At 41.2% G+C, this 16,682-nt stretch overlaps 1 protein-coding gene across 2 annotated transcripts in view; it reads right to left on the bottom strand.

Moving 5' to 3' along the window:
• Positions 1 to 11,978: 11,978 nt before the first annotated feature.
• The window catches only part of Stk3 (serine/threonine kinase 3), a 237,565-nt gene continuing 232,861 nt past the window's right edge, over positions 11,979 to 16,682 (bottom strand). For both annotated transcript variants that reach the window (XM_076911255.1, XM_034517278.2), the window contains one exon: positions 11,979 to 13,296. In XM_076911255.1, the coding sequence (XP_076767370.1) occupies positions 13,138 to 13,296 (159 nt within the window). In that variant the 3' untranslated portion in view covers positions 11,979 to 13,137. The remainder of the gene's footprint in view (positions 13,297 to 16,682) is intronic.

Here is a 16,682-nt window from a genome sequence, read left to right on the forward strand (position 1 = left end):
TTAACTTATAATTACACTAATAGTAGTTGATAGACTTGTGATTAAAAAACCTAATCTAGCAAGGTGGTTCAGTGGGCGAAGGTGCTTGCTACCAACGCTGGCAACCCAAGTTCAATCCCCAGAATACACACGGAGGGAGGGAGAACCCACTCCTTCACATGGTCTTCTGACCTCCATACGTGTTCTGCGGTATGCATGGGGCAATACAACATATGCAAAAGGAATGTATTATATTATAACAAATTAATTTAATCCTAAATTTAAGAGGAAAAAAAATCAAACCTACATTGCCCCTCCCCCAAGTACTGAATTGGTGAGTTTCTATTTCTCAGCAATTTCTGTACATTTATTATATAAATTTATTCTAGGAGAGATAAAAGTAGTTTTGTAGATGGTTCCATTCTGCAAACTCTTTAATATCACTTAGATTTTTTTCTGTAACATTTATTAAGATCAACATTCTCCTCTTCCACCATGTATGAACTCAGGTTGTCAGGGTTGGCAGCATCTGAACCATCTTGCCAGCATAGTTTTTTTTTTTAATCACATGTATATTAACTTAGATCAAAACAAATGTGTATGAATGTTTTGTCTGCATATGTGTGCACCATATACATACATATACATGAGTTGCCCATGAAGGCTAGAAGAGAGCAGTGGGTCCCTGGGTCTGGAGTTGTAAGTAGTTGTGAGCCACCACATGGGTTCTGGGTATCAAACCCAAACAGGTTCCTCAGGAAGAGCAGAAGATACTCTTAATCACTGAGCCACCCCTCCAGCCCAACTTCATTAAAACAAAAAGCTAACCACTCAACCAACAAAACAACCAACCAACCAACCAACCAACCACCCAACCCTGCTTTGAATACAAACTCATTTAGCCACCCTCTTCTGAAGATCAGTGAGTAGGATGGGGCACAGCTTCATCTGGAGCCTGGGCCCCTTGTTCCTGATCACCCCACTGAGACAGAACTGGGCTCCACTTTTTCCTGGCTCCAAAGCCAATGGTCATAGCCACTGTACCACGTCTTAGCTCAGTTTTAAGGGGGCACTGTCGAGTGAGGTGGAGACTCACCGGCTACCTCGCATTGGTTTGCTTTACCCACATTCTCGAGCATCTCTTAGGTGAGCAAAAGCTAGGGGTCTCCTCCACTCTTGGATCCTGACCCTGCCTCAGACCTCCTAACCAAATAAGTCAGCCATACCTCTTGCTGTTCTTAAGTCTCTGGGTTTACTCTTGGTTTTTCCTTGTCACACAGGACAGTTCCCATGGGTTCTTCACAGGTCGGGTCCCTTTACTGAGCACCAGGATTCCAGTGCCTGGGAGCTCAAGGTCATCTGAAGGCCAGTGTGTCCAACTCTGAGCTTGTTTCTCTGTCCTTGAATGAATCTCCACCCCACTTAACTCATGCATGTTTAGGGTTGCCCTGCACTGGGGTGCACGGGGTTGCCTTTGTCCTCTTGGTGGTTTGGGGAGCCAACCCAGGACTGCCTGCATACTAGGCATAAGCTCCACCCCAGAGGCACAGCCCTGGCTTTGGGTGTGACTGCTCACCTTTTCATTTTTGCTTCCCAGATCTATTAAGTCAATCGGTTCCACTGACTCAGTTTCCCTAACAATCCTTGGATATGTCCTGTCTCCTCATTATCACTACCATATCCATGTTCTATCCCCAGCTTGCATCACTAAACTAGCAAAAGCCTTCTCTCTGCAATTCTCCAAGCCCCCAGGCACCTTCCTCTCCTCTGTTGGCTTTCATTTCAGTGCCCTGAAGCTGTGGGTACCCTTCTGGTTTAGGCAAGGACCATGTTCCCATCATCTGAGTATCTCTGGCTCATACATGCTGAAACACAGTTCATTTCTCTGAATAAATAGTCTTTCCACAAACACTAAGTCAAAACACTAAAGTGCTCTACTTAAGGATCTCAATTTTTTCATTATGATTTTAGGGAATGACTGGGATGAGGAAGGAGGCAGGATTTGTGACTGACATATCAGTGGGTAGTCAAGGTTAGTGCATTTTGTATCACTAAACTCGATTTCATGGTTTCTGCTGGTAGACATGGTGCCCTTCCCTTTGTTTTCTTGTGGTGGAAGTTGATCTGTGATCAATACTTGGATTTTCTGTATTAATCACATGTAATCAAATCTGTAACATGTAAACCTAGAACTATTGGCAATATATTATTGCTGTAACTTTATGGTACCAACATGCTTTCATCTTCTTCATACATCACCTGAGTACTGGATTTTATAAAATACTTTTGGTACCGGGGCTGGTTCCTCATAATGCAGGCTCATTAACTTTTATTCAGGTTTCTGCACCACTGAAGGTGAATGGAATGAGGAGGGAGAGAGCTGGGTGTGAGGCTCAGCCTGCAGTTCCATGAGGGTCAGGGCTAAGGCCAGCCTGGGCTACATGAGAGTGTCTTGTCCCCACTCTACTCCAAATAATAAAAATATAAAAATTAACTGCTTCATAGTGCTCTCTCTCTCTCTCTCTCTCTCTCTCTCTCTCTCTCCCTCCCTCCCTCCTTCCCTCCCTCCTCCCCTCCCTCCCTCCTTCCCTCCTTCCCTCCCTTCCTCTCTTCCTTCCTTTTTTTCATGTTTGCTGTTGGCAAACACACTGGGCAACAAGGGAACATGATAAGAGATAAAGTCCTGTGTTTACTCTGAGAATGTTGATTAAATATTGGCATTGCATTGAATCTTGGTGGTGTTCTAACCAATGGGTGTCCTTTGGGGGGGGGACACTTCATGTTCAACATTTACAGTTAGATTCTATACGTTTCTTTCATTTCCCGAAATTTAGAAGTTTTATTTTTATGAAATAAAATATCTAAATATATATTTTACAAGTTTATAATCTAATGGCCTTTGAATCCATTTATAGGATTAAATATAGGAACCACCGTCATCAATTGCAGAAGTTCTCCTACCACCCCTGACTCCCATCCACACCTGAAGTTTCCTCCTCTCCCCCTGCTGAGCCTCCGTCTCTGGTTTTTGACATTGCATTCATGGGCTGATGGATATTCTTATCTGACAGATTGTCACAGCTCAACAGGAATATAATACACAGCACCAATGTGTGCTTTGTGGATTCTAAATTTGATAGCCGCCACATTTTAAAAGGTAAAAGATCAAAATAACTTAAAACAAAATATATTTTAAGCTAAAATATCCAAAATATCCAATAAGAATAGTTGTTTCTGTACAAAACCATACTGGTGGCTTGGTCACACGACTGTCCTTTACTTTGGTGTCTGGGAAGCTTTTTTTACACCAAATTCCTGGTAAGGCATTTTCATTGCTATGATCTGTTTGTTTCGATTTCTCTTTTGTCTCCCTTTAGATTGCCTGGCTGTACTTCACATATCTTTTGTAAACTGCTTGAATTGAAAGGTGGGGCTGGGTTCATAGCCTGGTGGCCAAGCTCATGCCTGGCATGCTTGAGGACTTGGAATGCTCCCCAAATGGAACCCCACTGAATGCAGCTGCTAAAGAGAGGTGTTCCCATAGGACACAGTGCTCAGAGGATGGGGAAGCTGCGTGCGACCTGCTCCCCAGGTGGTTCTCCAAGGTCTGCCCACCTCTCAAACCCCATCACCTGGTGTCCAGTCGCAGTGAGCCTCTGAAGACATCCTGTTTCTAGACATTTAAGGAGTGAAGGAGCAGACACGAGTAGGCTGAGGTGCTGGTAGATCTTGGCACCTCAAAGCAGGCCAGATACTATCTGGATTTATCTTCTGAAAACATTTAATGAATTGGGGCAAACAAAACAGAAGCTGACCACAAGATTCCATGGCCTCTTCTCCATCATGGAACGGAGACAGTCAGGCCTATCAACTACAGAGAGCTTTTTATTGTGCTTCTACTGTACCATGAACTTAGCCTCTGAGGTCTGTTGGGTTTTTTTTTTTTTATTTATGTGTTTTATTCTCCCCAAATTTCTCTTATTCCTGCCTTCTTAAGCCTGATCCTTGAGGCCAGTGCGATTGTTTCTAAGTCTTTTTCTTTCCTTTCCCCCTTTGTATTTTGTTTTATTAATTCACTGAAAATAAATTCTTCTCATACAATACTTCTCGACCTCAGTTCCCCTCCCTCCACTCCTCTCAGCTCCCTCCCACCTCCCCTTTCCTCAGATCCACTCCCTCTCTGTTTCCCTTCAGAAAAGCTGTCTCCACATCTTAATGCCACTGGGCTTACTGTAACCATGACCACACTCCAGATTGTAAGCACCATGGCGGGCACCATGGCAGCCAGATAGCAGTGAAGCTGGTACACAGTTGATGTACTGATGTTTGTTGGCCAATAACAGAAGTGGCCATCAGATGCCAGGTGATTGGTTTTGATAATGATGAGGAAGGTAATTCAAGGGAGGGGCTGAGTAAATCGATCAAGGTCATACAAGGTCATACAGCACCTTAATGGTTTGCTTTAAAGACACCAATCTGCAAGATTTAATGGACACTTTCTTGTCCGTTAAAAAACAATGCTGAGACAAAAAAACAAAACAAACAAACAAAAACCCAAACAAACAAACAAACAAACAAAAATGAATTTTCTTCAAGATTGACAAGGTAAGGGTAAACCTTTCCTGTCTGGAGAAACTGTTGTTTCTGTTCATACTTGTTAGAAATATGTACTGTGGACAAAGGATGCACGTTGTTACATATTGAGTACATAGATTTCCCTGCTTTGATTTAATCCCAGGGTCTTGGATATCGTAGTGTTCAGTTGCCGTGAGGAGACATCATGATAAAGAAAAGTTATAGAAGACAGCTTTTAATATGGGGCTCGCCTTCAGCTTCAGAGGGTTAGTCCACTATCATGATGGCACAGAGTGTGGCAGCACATAGGCAGGCATGGTGCTGAAGCAGTAGTTTACATCCTGACCTCCAGGGGTTAGGAAGAGGGAAACACCGGGCTTGGTGTCGACTTGTGAGGCCTCAACACTCACACCTCAGTAGCACATCTCCTTCTTAAACAGTTCACCAACTGGAGACTAAGCACACAAACAAGAGCCTTTGGGGGCCATTCTCATTCAAATCACCACACCATCAAGATTTACCAAACAAGAATTTTTTTAAAAAAGCACAAAACAAAACAAACAAAAAATCCAACCAACCAACTAACCAAAAACCAATAATAAAAACAACAAAACAAAACCCTAGGGGCTTGACACGTGGTTACGTGGTTAAGACTGCTTGCTGTTCTTGTTGAGGACCTAGGTTCAGTTCCCAGAACCTACATCCTGTGGCTCAGAATCACCTGTAATTTCAGTTCCAGGGGCTCTGACATACTCTTCTAGTTTCCGTGGGGACTTGCATGCATACAGGGCACACAGACAAGTAGGCATACACATATATTTTAAAAAGAAAACAAAAGATAGCAATCTATATTTGTGTAAAGAGTGTGAGCATTTTTATAAAACAATCCAAATCACTTTGCTTTTGCAATTTTTGCTTTGGCAATTAATTGGCCTAAAAATTGAAAAGTATAACAGCAACATTTAATGGCACAGACTCAATAGCTCATCAATACCAGACTCTGCTATTGAAGACCACATTCTAGGCATCTGAAGTGGTTATCGTCCAATGTTTTAAAAATAAACTTTGAGATGCTTTTGAAAGGTCAACGTAGAATGCATCCATGAGCTTGCTCTTTGATTTGCTAATAATGAAATTTTGATTCTTCCATAAATCTTGCCTTTCTCATTTGAGTCTTCTGTTTCAAAATCTGTGATGTCTTTTTATTTGAATATTTTCTTTTCGATAGGGAAGAAAGCTGTCGTGGAATCATTGGAAGGGCTGAGAAGTATCCGGCTATAGAGTTGTCCTCTCCAGAATGGTCTTTGTATATCGGAGTGTTTCAAATACCAAAGCATATTGAAAACCAGAGAGTGCTAGCCTGAGGTTTTATTTAGCTTTTATTAAGTTTCTACTCAACCTTGATGTCTTAATTATTATTTTATGGCTGTGAGGAGACACCATGACCAAGGCAACTCTTATAAAGGAAAAGTGTTTAATTGGGAGCTTGCTTAATATTTCAGAGAGTTAGTTCATTATCATCATGGAGCATGGGGTTAGTCAGGCAGGCTTGGCCCCAGAGCAGTAGCCGAGAGCTTTACATCTTGATCTGTAGCCTGCAGGGAATGGGGAGGAAAGGGGGCGGGGCTGGGCTTGGGATAGGCTTTGGAAAGACACCTCAAAGCCCACTTCCAGTGGCACATCATCGTCAACAAAGCCACACCTACTCCAACATGGTCACACCTCCTTATCTCTCCCAAATAGTTCATCATTTGAGGACTGAACACACAAATAAATGAGCTTCTGGCAGCCATATTCATTCACACTACCACACTAGGTAAAGTCGATCAAAATTTAAGACAACTGGCTGCTAAATTTAAACATAGGAAGGCAGTAGGGCTTCTACGAAAGACATTTTAGAGCTTGTTACTGTTTGGAGCTTTGTAGTTAAAAGGTAGGGTGAGGTATGGCGCTACTTTGAAGTATTTTACTGAGACTGTTACTTGTATCAGGCTGAAAAGACATTTGTTTTCACTTTCCTCTTTTTTATTTTATATGCTTCTCATTAAGAACGTGAAATGGCTTATAAATAGGAGTGTAAAGGGGAAACAGAGGCTTGAAAATATAGGTCAATGCTAGTGTTAGCCTAGTGTGCATGAAGTCCAAACTTCAATCCTTAGTACTAAAAGAAAAATCTGTCTGCCTATCTATCTATCTATCTATCTATCTATCTATCTATCTATCTATCTATTATCTATCTAAACAAATGTTAAGGGAGTCTGACCTTTAGCTGGACTGGGCACAAGGTATCTTCTTCATCAGCCTGAGTGAGTTCTTGTGTAACAGTGATGTGAGCAGGTCACAAGGACAAGGTAGGTATGAAGGTCCAGGGGACTATGGCAGTCGTTTGGGAAGAGGAAGCAGAGGAGTTACCTGTCTCCTGGGATCTTACGCCCTAGTGATCTCCTTCCACCGGATGCCATGCACCTCTATAAAGCAGCAGTAGTGTTTTGGGTTCAGGACCTGAAGAAATCACCAAATGCCATATTTGATGCTATAAAGATATAAAGATTCCTATAAAGATTATATACCAATATAGAACCAAATCCTTCTAAATATAAAAAAAGACACATACTTCCAGATATTTTCTTTATAACTTATTTTTCATTTCCATAAGTATAATCAGAGAAGTGTAGTCATGTAGATCATAGAATCTTATGAGGGTCTGAAAATACAAACTAGATTTTGAGTAGAACCAAAGTTAACTGAGACAAGTGAGTTACATACGTGATATCTGCAAGGACCCAAGGATGCTGAGACTTGCAAAGGAAATGCTTTTAACAAAGGAAGGGTAGTTGCTCATGTAAATTCTTATCCAAGATAGAACCAGTTCTTAATGGAAAGCCTACTTGGATTCTAGAAGAGTCTAATTCATTTTAAAAAACAATATATTTGCCTTTCAATGAATAGAATCTCAGTTTTTATTTCTGCCAAATGACACATGAAACTGAAAAGGCTAAAATCTAATCTCTTTTTATGTTATTCCAGGGACTTTGGTAAACATTTTATAGGTATTGGAACATTCGCTCATCACAATTTTTGCATTATTACAAACTGATTTTGTCAAGATTTTTATTTTATATGGACAGGTGTTTTGCCTGCTTGTATGTCTGCGCACCACCACGTGTTCAGTGTTCAGAGGCCTAAAGAGGGTTTTGGATCTCTGTGATTAGAATTAAACATTGACTGCCAGTGGGTGCTGGGAAATGACCTCAGGTCCTCTGGAAGACAGCATATGCTCTTAACCACTGAGCTGTCTCTCTAGCACCCTATTACAAACTGATTTAAACACAGCTTGGTTGAGTGGCTATTTTTGCCCAGAGCAACAAAGCAAGATCTGGGATTTGAACCCAGAGCATTTAACTTCTGATACCAGGTTCCTCTTAGTACCTTAATGCTTCTCAAAAGTACTCACTGTCAAAGGCAAACAACTAGTGTAGAATACATTCCAGCTTACAAAACAGCATAGCAACCAAGGCCTGCATCCCAGCAACCCAGTGTCTTTGTGTAACACATCATGGAAGCTTGGTATGAACAAGCTCCTCCTCTATACAGAGGATGCTATTTCAGAAAACGTAGGTTCCATTGAAAAGAAAAAAAAAAAAAAAAAGCTAAGAATCAGCTCACACTGAGATCAAGTTTTATCTTCTAAGTTCATCACCAGATCATCAGGTAGGCAACTTGTTTCTTACAGCGTGGTCTACTGAGAAAGCACTTTGGCGATGGCCCATGGAAGCTTTGAGCATTAACCAGCCGTGACTTGATTTAATGTCTCCAAGCTTCTTTCAGTCTTCCTTTTCTTTTTCAGTAGACAGAAAATGCATTTTGCTGTGAAGTCCCAACCTAAAGGACACATCTTAACAGAGCTCAGACACAGCTGACATTATGACTACTGTAGAGACAACCTATAAACAGTGAGTATGAGTACTGCATACAGCGAAACCCACTGTATCTAATACCCAGGACTTTATATTCAGTACCATGGCAAGCACCACAGGGGAACAGATCAATAAACATCTGTGCTTTGAAAAATTTTATAACCCCAAGTCCCAAAGTGAAGGTAAAGAAAATAATGATGGTAACAGATAAGGCAATAATGAAAGATGAGCTGTTAGGTGTCAGTGGACTCATGCTGCGGGTCTCAGTACCAGGTCAAGTTCCCTCAACCAGTCTTTGTGATGAAGACAGTAATCGGGAAAGAGATGGCTGAAGTCACATGTTTTGTGTGGATACAGAAAAAGGAAAATGAACTCTCCTGAGGGCCAAGTCACCCTTAGATACATCACAGTCCCCAGTTAAAATATATAAAGTTCTAAAGGTCCAGGCTTCATCATATTAAAGAGCCAAGAAAAGCAATACTCATTAGAACCAACTCCTATCTCCTGTGCCATAAAAAGGAACCCTGATACTCCAAATAGTATTAAGATAAAATCTCTAATCAAGTGCCTGTGCTGAATAGTAATAGTGCAATAATTCCAATTAGTTAAAGAATTCTGTTTAGGTAGCAGTATTTTTAGAATTTAGTCATTAATCATTAACATTAAAATAGGAAACAAAAATAGCATTTCTATTGAATGTAAACATGTCGGAACTTTGAGATTTCCTGAAGTTAAAACCATCCTGTTGATGTATTATGTAACTTTTGTTGGAGAAGCAGCATGCCTCGCAGTGAGTGGAGCATGACTTCAAACCTTAGGGGTGTCATTCAGTAAGTGGCAGATATAAAAGCACACAGGTGAGATTGTTCAGCACAGTGTCAAACACATAAGGGTCCCGAAAAATAGGTGTCATGCTCCTGAAATTCACTTAAATCTATTTTATTCTCTAATTTATATGGGCTAAAGTTACAGCCCACATTTTGAACATAGAACTGTTTATGTTAAAATAAGGTGTGCTAGCACACTGTAACTGCAGCAATCTCAAGTCCATTAAACCAAACACAAAGCACTCTCACCGTATGGGACAAGGCTGGCTTCCCACGAGCTGAAGCCTTGACTCATTACCCTCCATTACCGTCATAGCACAGAATCTGGTAAAGAGTGGGGTACACATGGACAGGATGCTTTCTTATTTTTGGAACGTTCTAAGTTGGGAAGGTTAAATAAAAAATTTCTTCTTAAATTCAGAAATAGGAAATTCCTTTTCCTGGGCGCCATGATTCATTAGGCTCAATTTAAAAACTTAAAGGTTTCTTTCATGATCATCCTTCTTCAACACTTTTTTGTTGTGAGGTGGGGAGGATAAGGTTGGGGAAGGGGAAGACAGATTGTGTTAAAAATGTTTTTGACTCATTTAACAAGCTCTAGGTTAAAACAATACTCAATGCTCCTAATTCCCCTAAAATTTATGTGTATGTGTATATGTGTGGATGTTTTTATAATAATAGGGTATAAAGTATTCACAAGTAATCAGAATATGACATTACTAAAGAGAGCCTGTGTCCTGCTCCAGGCATCACAGGAATTACAAGTGGCTAAGAACCTCATTACCTTTGCTAAGTTTCTGCCCATTTCCAGTAGGTGTTTTTGCTTGGGTTCCACCAGGTGTTAGGCTGGTGACAAGAAAGACGATTAAGAAAGAACATCAGGTGACAGTAGATGTTGTCGAGGATGTGGAGAAAGAAGAACACTCCTCCATTGTTGGTGGGATTGCAAACTGGTACAACCACTCTGGAAATCAGTCTGGCAGTTTCTCAGAAAACTGGACATAGCATTATCTGAGGATCCAGCTATACCACTCCTGGGCATATACCCAGAAGATGCTCCAACATATAACAAGGACATATGCTCCACTATGTTCATAGCAGCCTTATTTATAATAGCCAGAAGCTGGAAAGAACCCAGATGTCCTTCAACAGAGGAATGGATACAAAAAATGTGGTAATTTACACAATAGAGTATTACTCAGCTATTAAAAATAATGAATTCGAGAAATTCTTAGGTAAATGGATGGAACTAGAAATTATCATCCTGAGTAAGTTAACCCAATCACAAAAGAACACAAATGGTATTTACTCACTGTTAAGCGGATGTTAGCCCAAAAGCTTGGAATATCGAAGACTCAACCCACAGACCACATGAAGCTCATGAAGAAAAAGGACCAAGAGGAGATGCCTCAGTTCTACTTAGAAGGAGTAACAAAAATACTCAAGGGAGCAAATATGGAAACAAAATATGGGACAGAAACTGAAGGAGGGGCCATCTGGAGACCATTCCACCTGGGTATCCATCCCATGTACAGTCACCTAAGCTAGACACTGATGTGGATGGCTGGAAGTGCATGCTGACAAGAACCTGATATAGCTGTCTCCTTAGAGGTCTGTCAGAGACTGACACATTCAGAGGACGATGCTCACAGCTAACCACTGATCAGATCAAGGGTTTCCCAATGGAGGAATTAGACAGAAGACTGAAGGAGCTGAAAGGTTTGTGACCCCATGGAAAGAGCAACAATACCAACCAACCAGAGTACCCCAGGGTCCAAACCACCAGCCTGGGAGCACATAGGGAGGGACCCATGACTCCAGCTGTATATGTAGGGGAGGATGACCTTGTCGGGCATAGGTGAGAGAAGAGATTCTTGGTCCCATGAAGGATGAACACACCAAGTGTGTGTGTGGGGAATGTGAGGGTGGGGAGGTGGGAGTTGGGGGGTAGGTTGGGGCACAGCCTCATAGAAGCATGAGGAGGGGGGATGGGATAGGAGGTTTCTGGGTGGTGTGGGGAAGTGGGATAAGGGAATAAAATCTGAAATGTAAATATAATACCCAATTAAAAAAAAAAAAAAGAACATCTGGGTAGCGTGTGAGCTGATGAGCATGTCTGACTGTTCATAAGTGGGCTCTGATTAAGTCCGGGGAAATGTCTGACTAACATGATATATACATTGGGATGCATCTTATTGTTGTCATCTGATTTTCAGTCTTACAGTTTATATGTAATGATACCATATGCTTCTCATAAGGATTCAACAGAACTAAACCAATGTCACTTCAAGGCATGACTGTGGGCACAGTGCTGTTTTAAAATGGTGGACACTTTCCGTAGCTAATCTGCCTTCTGTGGTGAACTTCAACCTCAAAGGAAGCCACACTCTCCTGACCCTGGAACACCTCTTATGTCCAGTGCAGTTGCTGCTGAAGTGAGTGTGTCACTTGTCAGGGTTCCTTCCACTGTGGCAAGGACCAGTGTATCCCTTGGTGGCCTGGGGTATGAGCAGAAGAACCTGAAGTCTCAGTGGCACCACTAATGATAGCTTGTCCTGCCAAGCAGCCTTCCCTGTTCAGGGCAGAGTCCAGGCCATGAGCTTATCACCACCACCACCACCACCACCACCATCATCATCACCATCACCATCATCATCAACAACAACACCACAATTGCAAGTTCTGGGTGGCACAGTGGAATTTATTTGTCTTTGTGATGCATACATAGTAATTAACACATAAAAGAACACACACACTGACAAAATGGCCTTGTGTAGTACAGGAAGTGACTGGTCCCAGGTCAATTACACAAATGCTAATGTTCCTCAGAAACGAGTCTTTCTCTAATGCTTTTTTTAATACTTTCTTAGGCCCTAATGACACACAGTTTAGTATAAATGGTTTTTACAGTTTTATTGTCAGATACATGATGCTTCCCAATTCCCAGGAAATAGTGAAATCAACAAGAAGTCCTGTGACAGAGCATACTACCACAGATAAACTTGAGGAGGTCACTGCAGACCAATAAAAGAAACATTAACAATCACACTGTCTTCTCAGGTTTCATGTCTTTAAAAATATTTCCCACACTTTTTTTTTGTGCAAGAATTCGTTGATTTCTTTGGTTTTACACTGTACTCTTTTTGACCTATGTATATATAGTTTTTTTTTTTTTAAACCAATATCAAAATCAAGAACTGCTACTTCAAAAGGTAAAAATGGTATTAAATCTTCAGTATAAAAATGTCTGGTCCATTTGGACATTATGGCAGTCACAGCTTTGTTTCTACTGGAGATGAAGGAATACACCCAGAGCTCCCTGCTTAGTGTACAATTTGGTTGTGTGTTATAATCTGCAATGTCTCTGGACATTCACCAAAACTATCTTGATCTTGTCTTAAAAAAAAAAAAAAAAAAACCAAAAAAGTGAAACTGAATAAATAAATAAGTCTACCTGGGGGGGGGGTCAATAAATAGGCTTCTCCATAGGCATGAAGAACATCGTAACACAAAGCCCTCCAGTGCTGCGCCATGAACTAAGCAACAGCTTTGGACTCCCACCGTCTCCACACACAGCTCTGATTTTAGGTTGGTTTTGTCGCAGGTTAGTGGCTGGCAGAGAGAGAAGTGTACATGAGTATGGTTGTCATCCTTTCAACACGATGTTACAGTGGAGACAACTGTAAAGTTCGCTTTTGGGAAGTTTATCTAGGTGTGTACCATCATTTTTGAGTTTTAAAAATTGTTGAATATACATTTTAGGGATTAAAAAGTATTACAATTCCCTCAATTCTTGTGGTTGCCTGGTCTCCGGTCACACTGAGACAGAGGGAGTCTGGTCAGAAATTCTGCTGCCTCCTCTTCTTTGCATCCATGGCGTCCAGGATGGGCTGTCTTTTCGCACTGTACCTTTGATGCAGTTCTTCTATTTCTCGTTCCATCATGGGATCCAGTGCTTTTAGCCGCATTTGCAGTTCTTCTAAACTGAGATTTTTTAACTAGATGTAAAAAAAAAAGAGAGAGATATTAATATTGTAAAATCATTCAAAATATAGTGAAGTCTAATGAGTTTTGAAATTAATATTTCAGAAAATTCTTTACATCATCTTTAAAACATGTCAACAATTAAAGCAAGAATTCTTTTCCTAAAAAAGCCACACCACAGGAACTTCAAGTAATTCACAGCAAAGTGATCAATGCCTGCACTGTCAGAGAAGACGACATGATGAAAAAAGTAAGATGAAGAAACCTGTTTGAAAAGGCCCAGAGATGACCTTTCTGGTCTGCGCGGGTGCCCTGAGCAGTCCTAGGGTACCAGCTCTGTACCCAATCCCCCCAAACCCAGAGGAGGCTGGACTCCCAGGAGCTCTAACATGCCCAGGATCGTAGAGGGCATGTTTGTGTTTTTTCCTGCAAGATGCTGAAGGAGCATGGTGGCTGCCAGAGCAAAGGGACATGCTGATACCTGGACAAAGAATGATGCTGACCTGTGAGCTTGCTGAGTGCCCTGACATAAGTTCCCGATCCACCACTGCTTACCTGTACCCCTGAAGGGACAAGCTGCCTTGCCTCAAGTTTTTAGACCTTGTAGGACAGAGAGTCAAAAAGAGAAGTTATAATGACTCTTATATTTTTCTTAAATGTGACCAGTTATTTGGACTCAATCATGTACTGGTCTAGAAATCAATCCAATATTGGAAATAACAGTCTTCATTTGGAAGGCTGGTTCTGGACATTTTCAGAGACATATTTGGAAGTTAGCTGCAGTTCTCTATGATGTTATGTTAGCAAGAGATGAAGTTGAGGCAGGGTCTGAATTTCAAACAAGTGTTAGTACATGTGTTAAGGCTCTTTTAATTGTCAAGTAAAAATTACTTTTGTTTCTTCTACAGTATTTAATGTAAGTTGCATTGATGGTACACTTTCTAATTGTGTTAGTGTGTTGAAACCTGGCATGTCAGTTACAAAGGTCTATCAACTAGCTTTTGTTTTATGCCTTGAGTATTACATAACCTTGGTCTTCTGAAAAAATCTTGCAAGTACTGGAAGAAATGAGTTAGGCTTTAAGCAGAAGCAAGAGGGTAGTGGGTTTGATTATTGCTGGTATAATAGCTTTAATTACATTAATTGCTAGCACATTGTTTCTGCAATTGCTTTGACACAGAAGTTAAGACAGCTACTTTTGTTAATCATTTAGCAAAAAATGTTACTAATGTGTTTAGTATGCAAGAGGATTTAGATAGGCATTTGGAACAACGAATTGATGCTTTTTATCCTATTCAAATTATTGGAAGGAAGTTCAGAGTTTAAGAGTAAGGAGCCATCTCAAGTGTCATGCCAAACACCACTTGATTCATGTTAGTTCTAAAATTTACAGTGGTAGTCACTATAATTAGGAAAAAGTTTAAAGACACTTGCAGTGTAATTTGGCATAATTCCAACACCTCTCTGGATGTTTTAACTTTGCATAGTGAGCTTATGAATTTAAAGAATGTTGCTCTCTACTGAGTGTTGATGTGGTAGATGCTGCTGATAAAATTACCCATGGCCTGAGGTCAGTATTTCTATTTTGGTCAAGCTTCAAGAATGGCACATATAGCTTGATAATGCTAGCCTTTTTTGTGTCCTGGGAATACTTTTATTCCTGCCCATCATGTTAAAGCTTGTCTTTAACAGCATCAACATGTTAGCAGCCAAAGTACATGGCTTGAAACTGAAAATGGACCCCCAGACAGGATTATTAAATTAACAGGCTGGCAAGCCAAGGATGGGTAAGATTCTGCAGAGCCTTACCAACCTAAGACAGAAGTGCATTGCTTTTGGTAATGCATATTTTATGATGGGTAAGAAAGGTATTCTTGTCAGAACAACCTAAGACAGGCTCAGTCTTGTTTATGAAATAGAAAAAGGGGAAAGGCAGAGAGCTTTTGGAGCTGCTTGGCAGGAATCTGACATGGGCCAAGGACAAGGAAATGGGCTGCTTGGCAGTAATGTGACATTGGGCAAGGACAAAGAAATGGGCTTCAGGCAGGAATCTGACATTAGACTAGAACAAAGAAGGAATTTCAGGCAGGAATCTAAATCTTAGGCTACAACAAGGAAGTAGGTTTCAGACATGAAAATGACTTTGGGGCAGGGAAGTTGGCTCAGATATTTTGGTCATCCTGATAAGCCCTTAGAAACAGTGATCATAGGAGTTCACAGAATTTTGATTATTGCCTTGCATGTTCTTTGACTATTTGTGTTTATTGTCTTTCTTGTTCCTTGACTATTTGCATCTATTGTATCATTAGTTCCTCAACCTAGAACTGACTTAATACTTGCATGTAATTAAAATGGTATAAAAGCAAAAAGGAGCATAAAATGGGATAGAGGGATTCTAGGGAGGGGAAATGGGGAAAGGGAATGGCATCTGAAATGTAAATAAATAAAATATTCAATAAAAAGGGTGCAGAGACAAATGTGCCACTTTCAAAAGCAGCCTGAGTGATGCACTGCAGGTGATGCTCTGCAGGTGGTGCTCTGCAGATGATGCTCTGCAGGTAGTACTCTGCAGGTGGTGTACAGCAGGTGGTGCTCTGCAGGTGGTATACAGCAGGTGATGCTCTCTGCAGATGATGCTCTGCAGGTGGTACTCTGCAGGTGATGCTCTACAGGTGGTGCTCTGCAGGTGGTGTACAGCAGGTGGTGCTCTGCAGGTGGTATACAGCAGGTGATGCTCTTTGTAGGTGGTGCTCTGCAGGTGGTATATAGCAGGTGATGCTCTCTGCAGGTGGTACTCTGCAGGTGGTGCTCTGCAGGTGATGCTCTGCAGGTGGTACTCTGCAGGTGATGCTCTACAGGTGGTGCTCTGCAGGTGATGCTCTGCAGGTAGTGCTCTGCAGGTGGTGCTCTGCAGGTGATGCTATGCAGGTGGTGCTCTGCAGGTGGTGCTCTGCAGGTGGTGCACTGCAGGTGGTGCACTGCAGGTGGTGTTTTGCAGGTGTTACTCTGCAGGTGATGCTCTGCAGGTGATGCTCTTTAGACAGCTTTCTAGTCTCTGTTCTTTGCCAGCTCTACTGTGAGCAAAAATCCAATGCCAACAGACCAAGAACTTGGCCAGACTCAATACAAATACCTAAAACCTCACCTCTTAAACAGAAAATTACATTAGAATTTTTAAATGATTTATTTAATTATTTTGTGTATATGAGTTCTCTATCTATAAAAATTACCCACACACCAGATCTCATTACAGATGGTTGTGAGCCACCATGTAACCGGTTGCTGGGAATTGAACTCTGGGTCTCTGGAAGAGCAGCCAGTGCTTTTAACAGCTGAGCCATCTCTCCAGCACCTACATTAGAATTTTTTACCCTGAGTGTCTAGTTTTATGGTTCAAAGG

This window comes from Arvicanthis niloticus, chromosome 13 (genome assembly GCF_011762505.2).
Source record: "Arvicanthis niloticus isolate mArvNil1 chromosome 13, mArvNil1.pat.X, whole genome shotgun sequence".
Classification (NCBI taxonomy): domain Eukaryota; kingdom Metazoa; phylum Chordata; class Mammalia; order Rodentia; family Muridae; genus Arvicanthis; species Arvicanthis niloticus.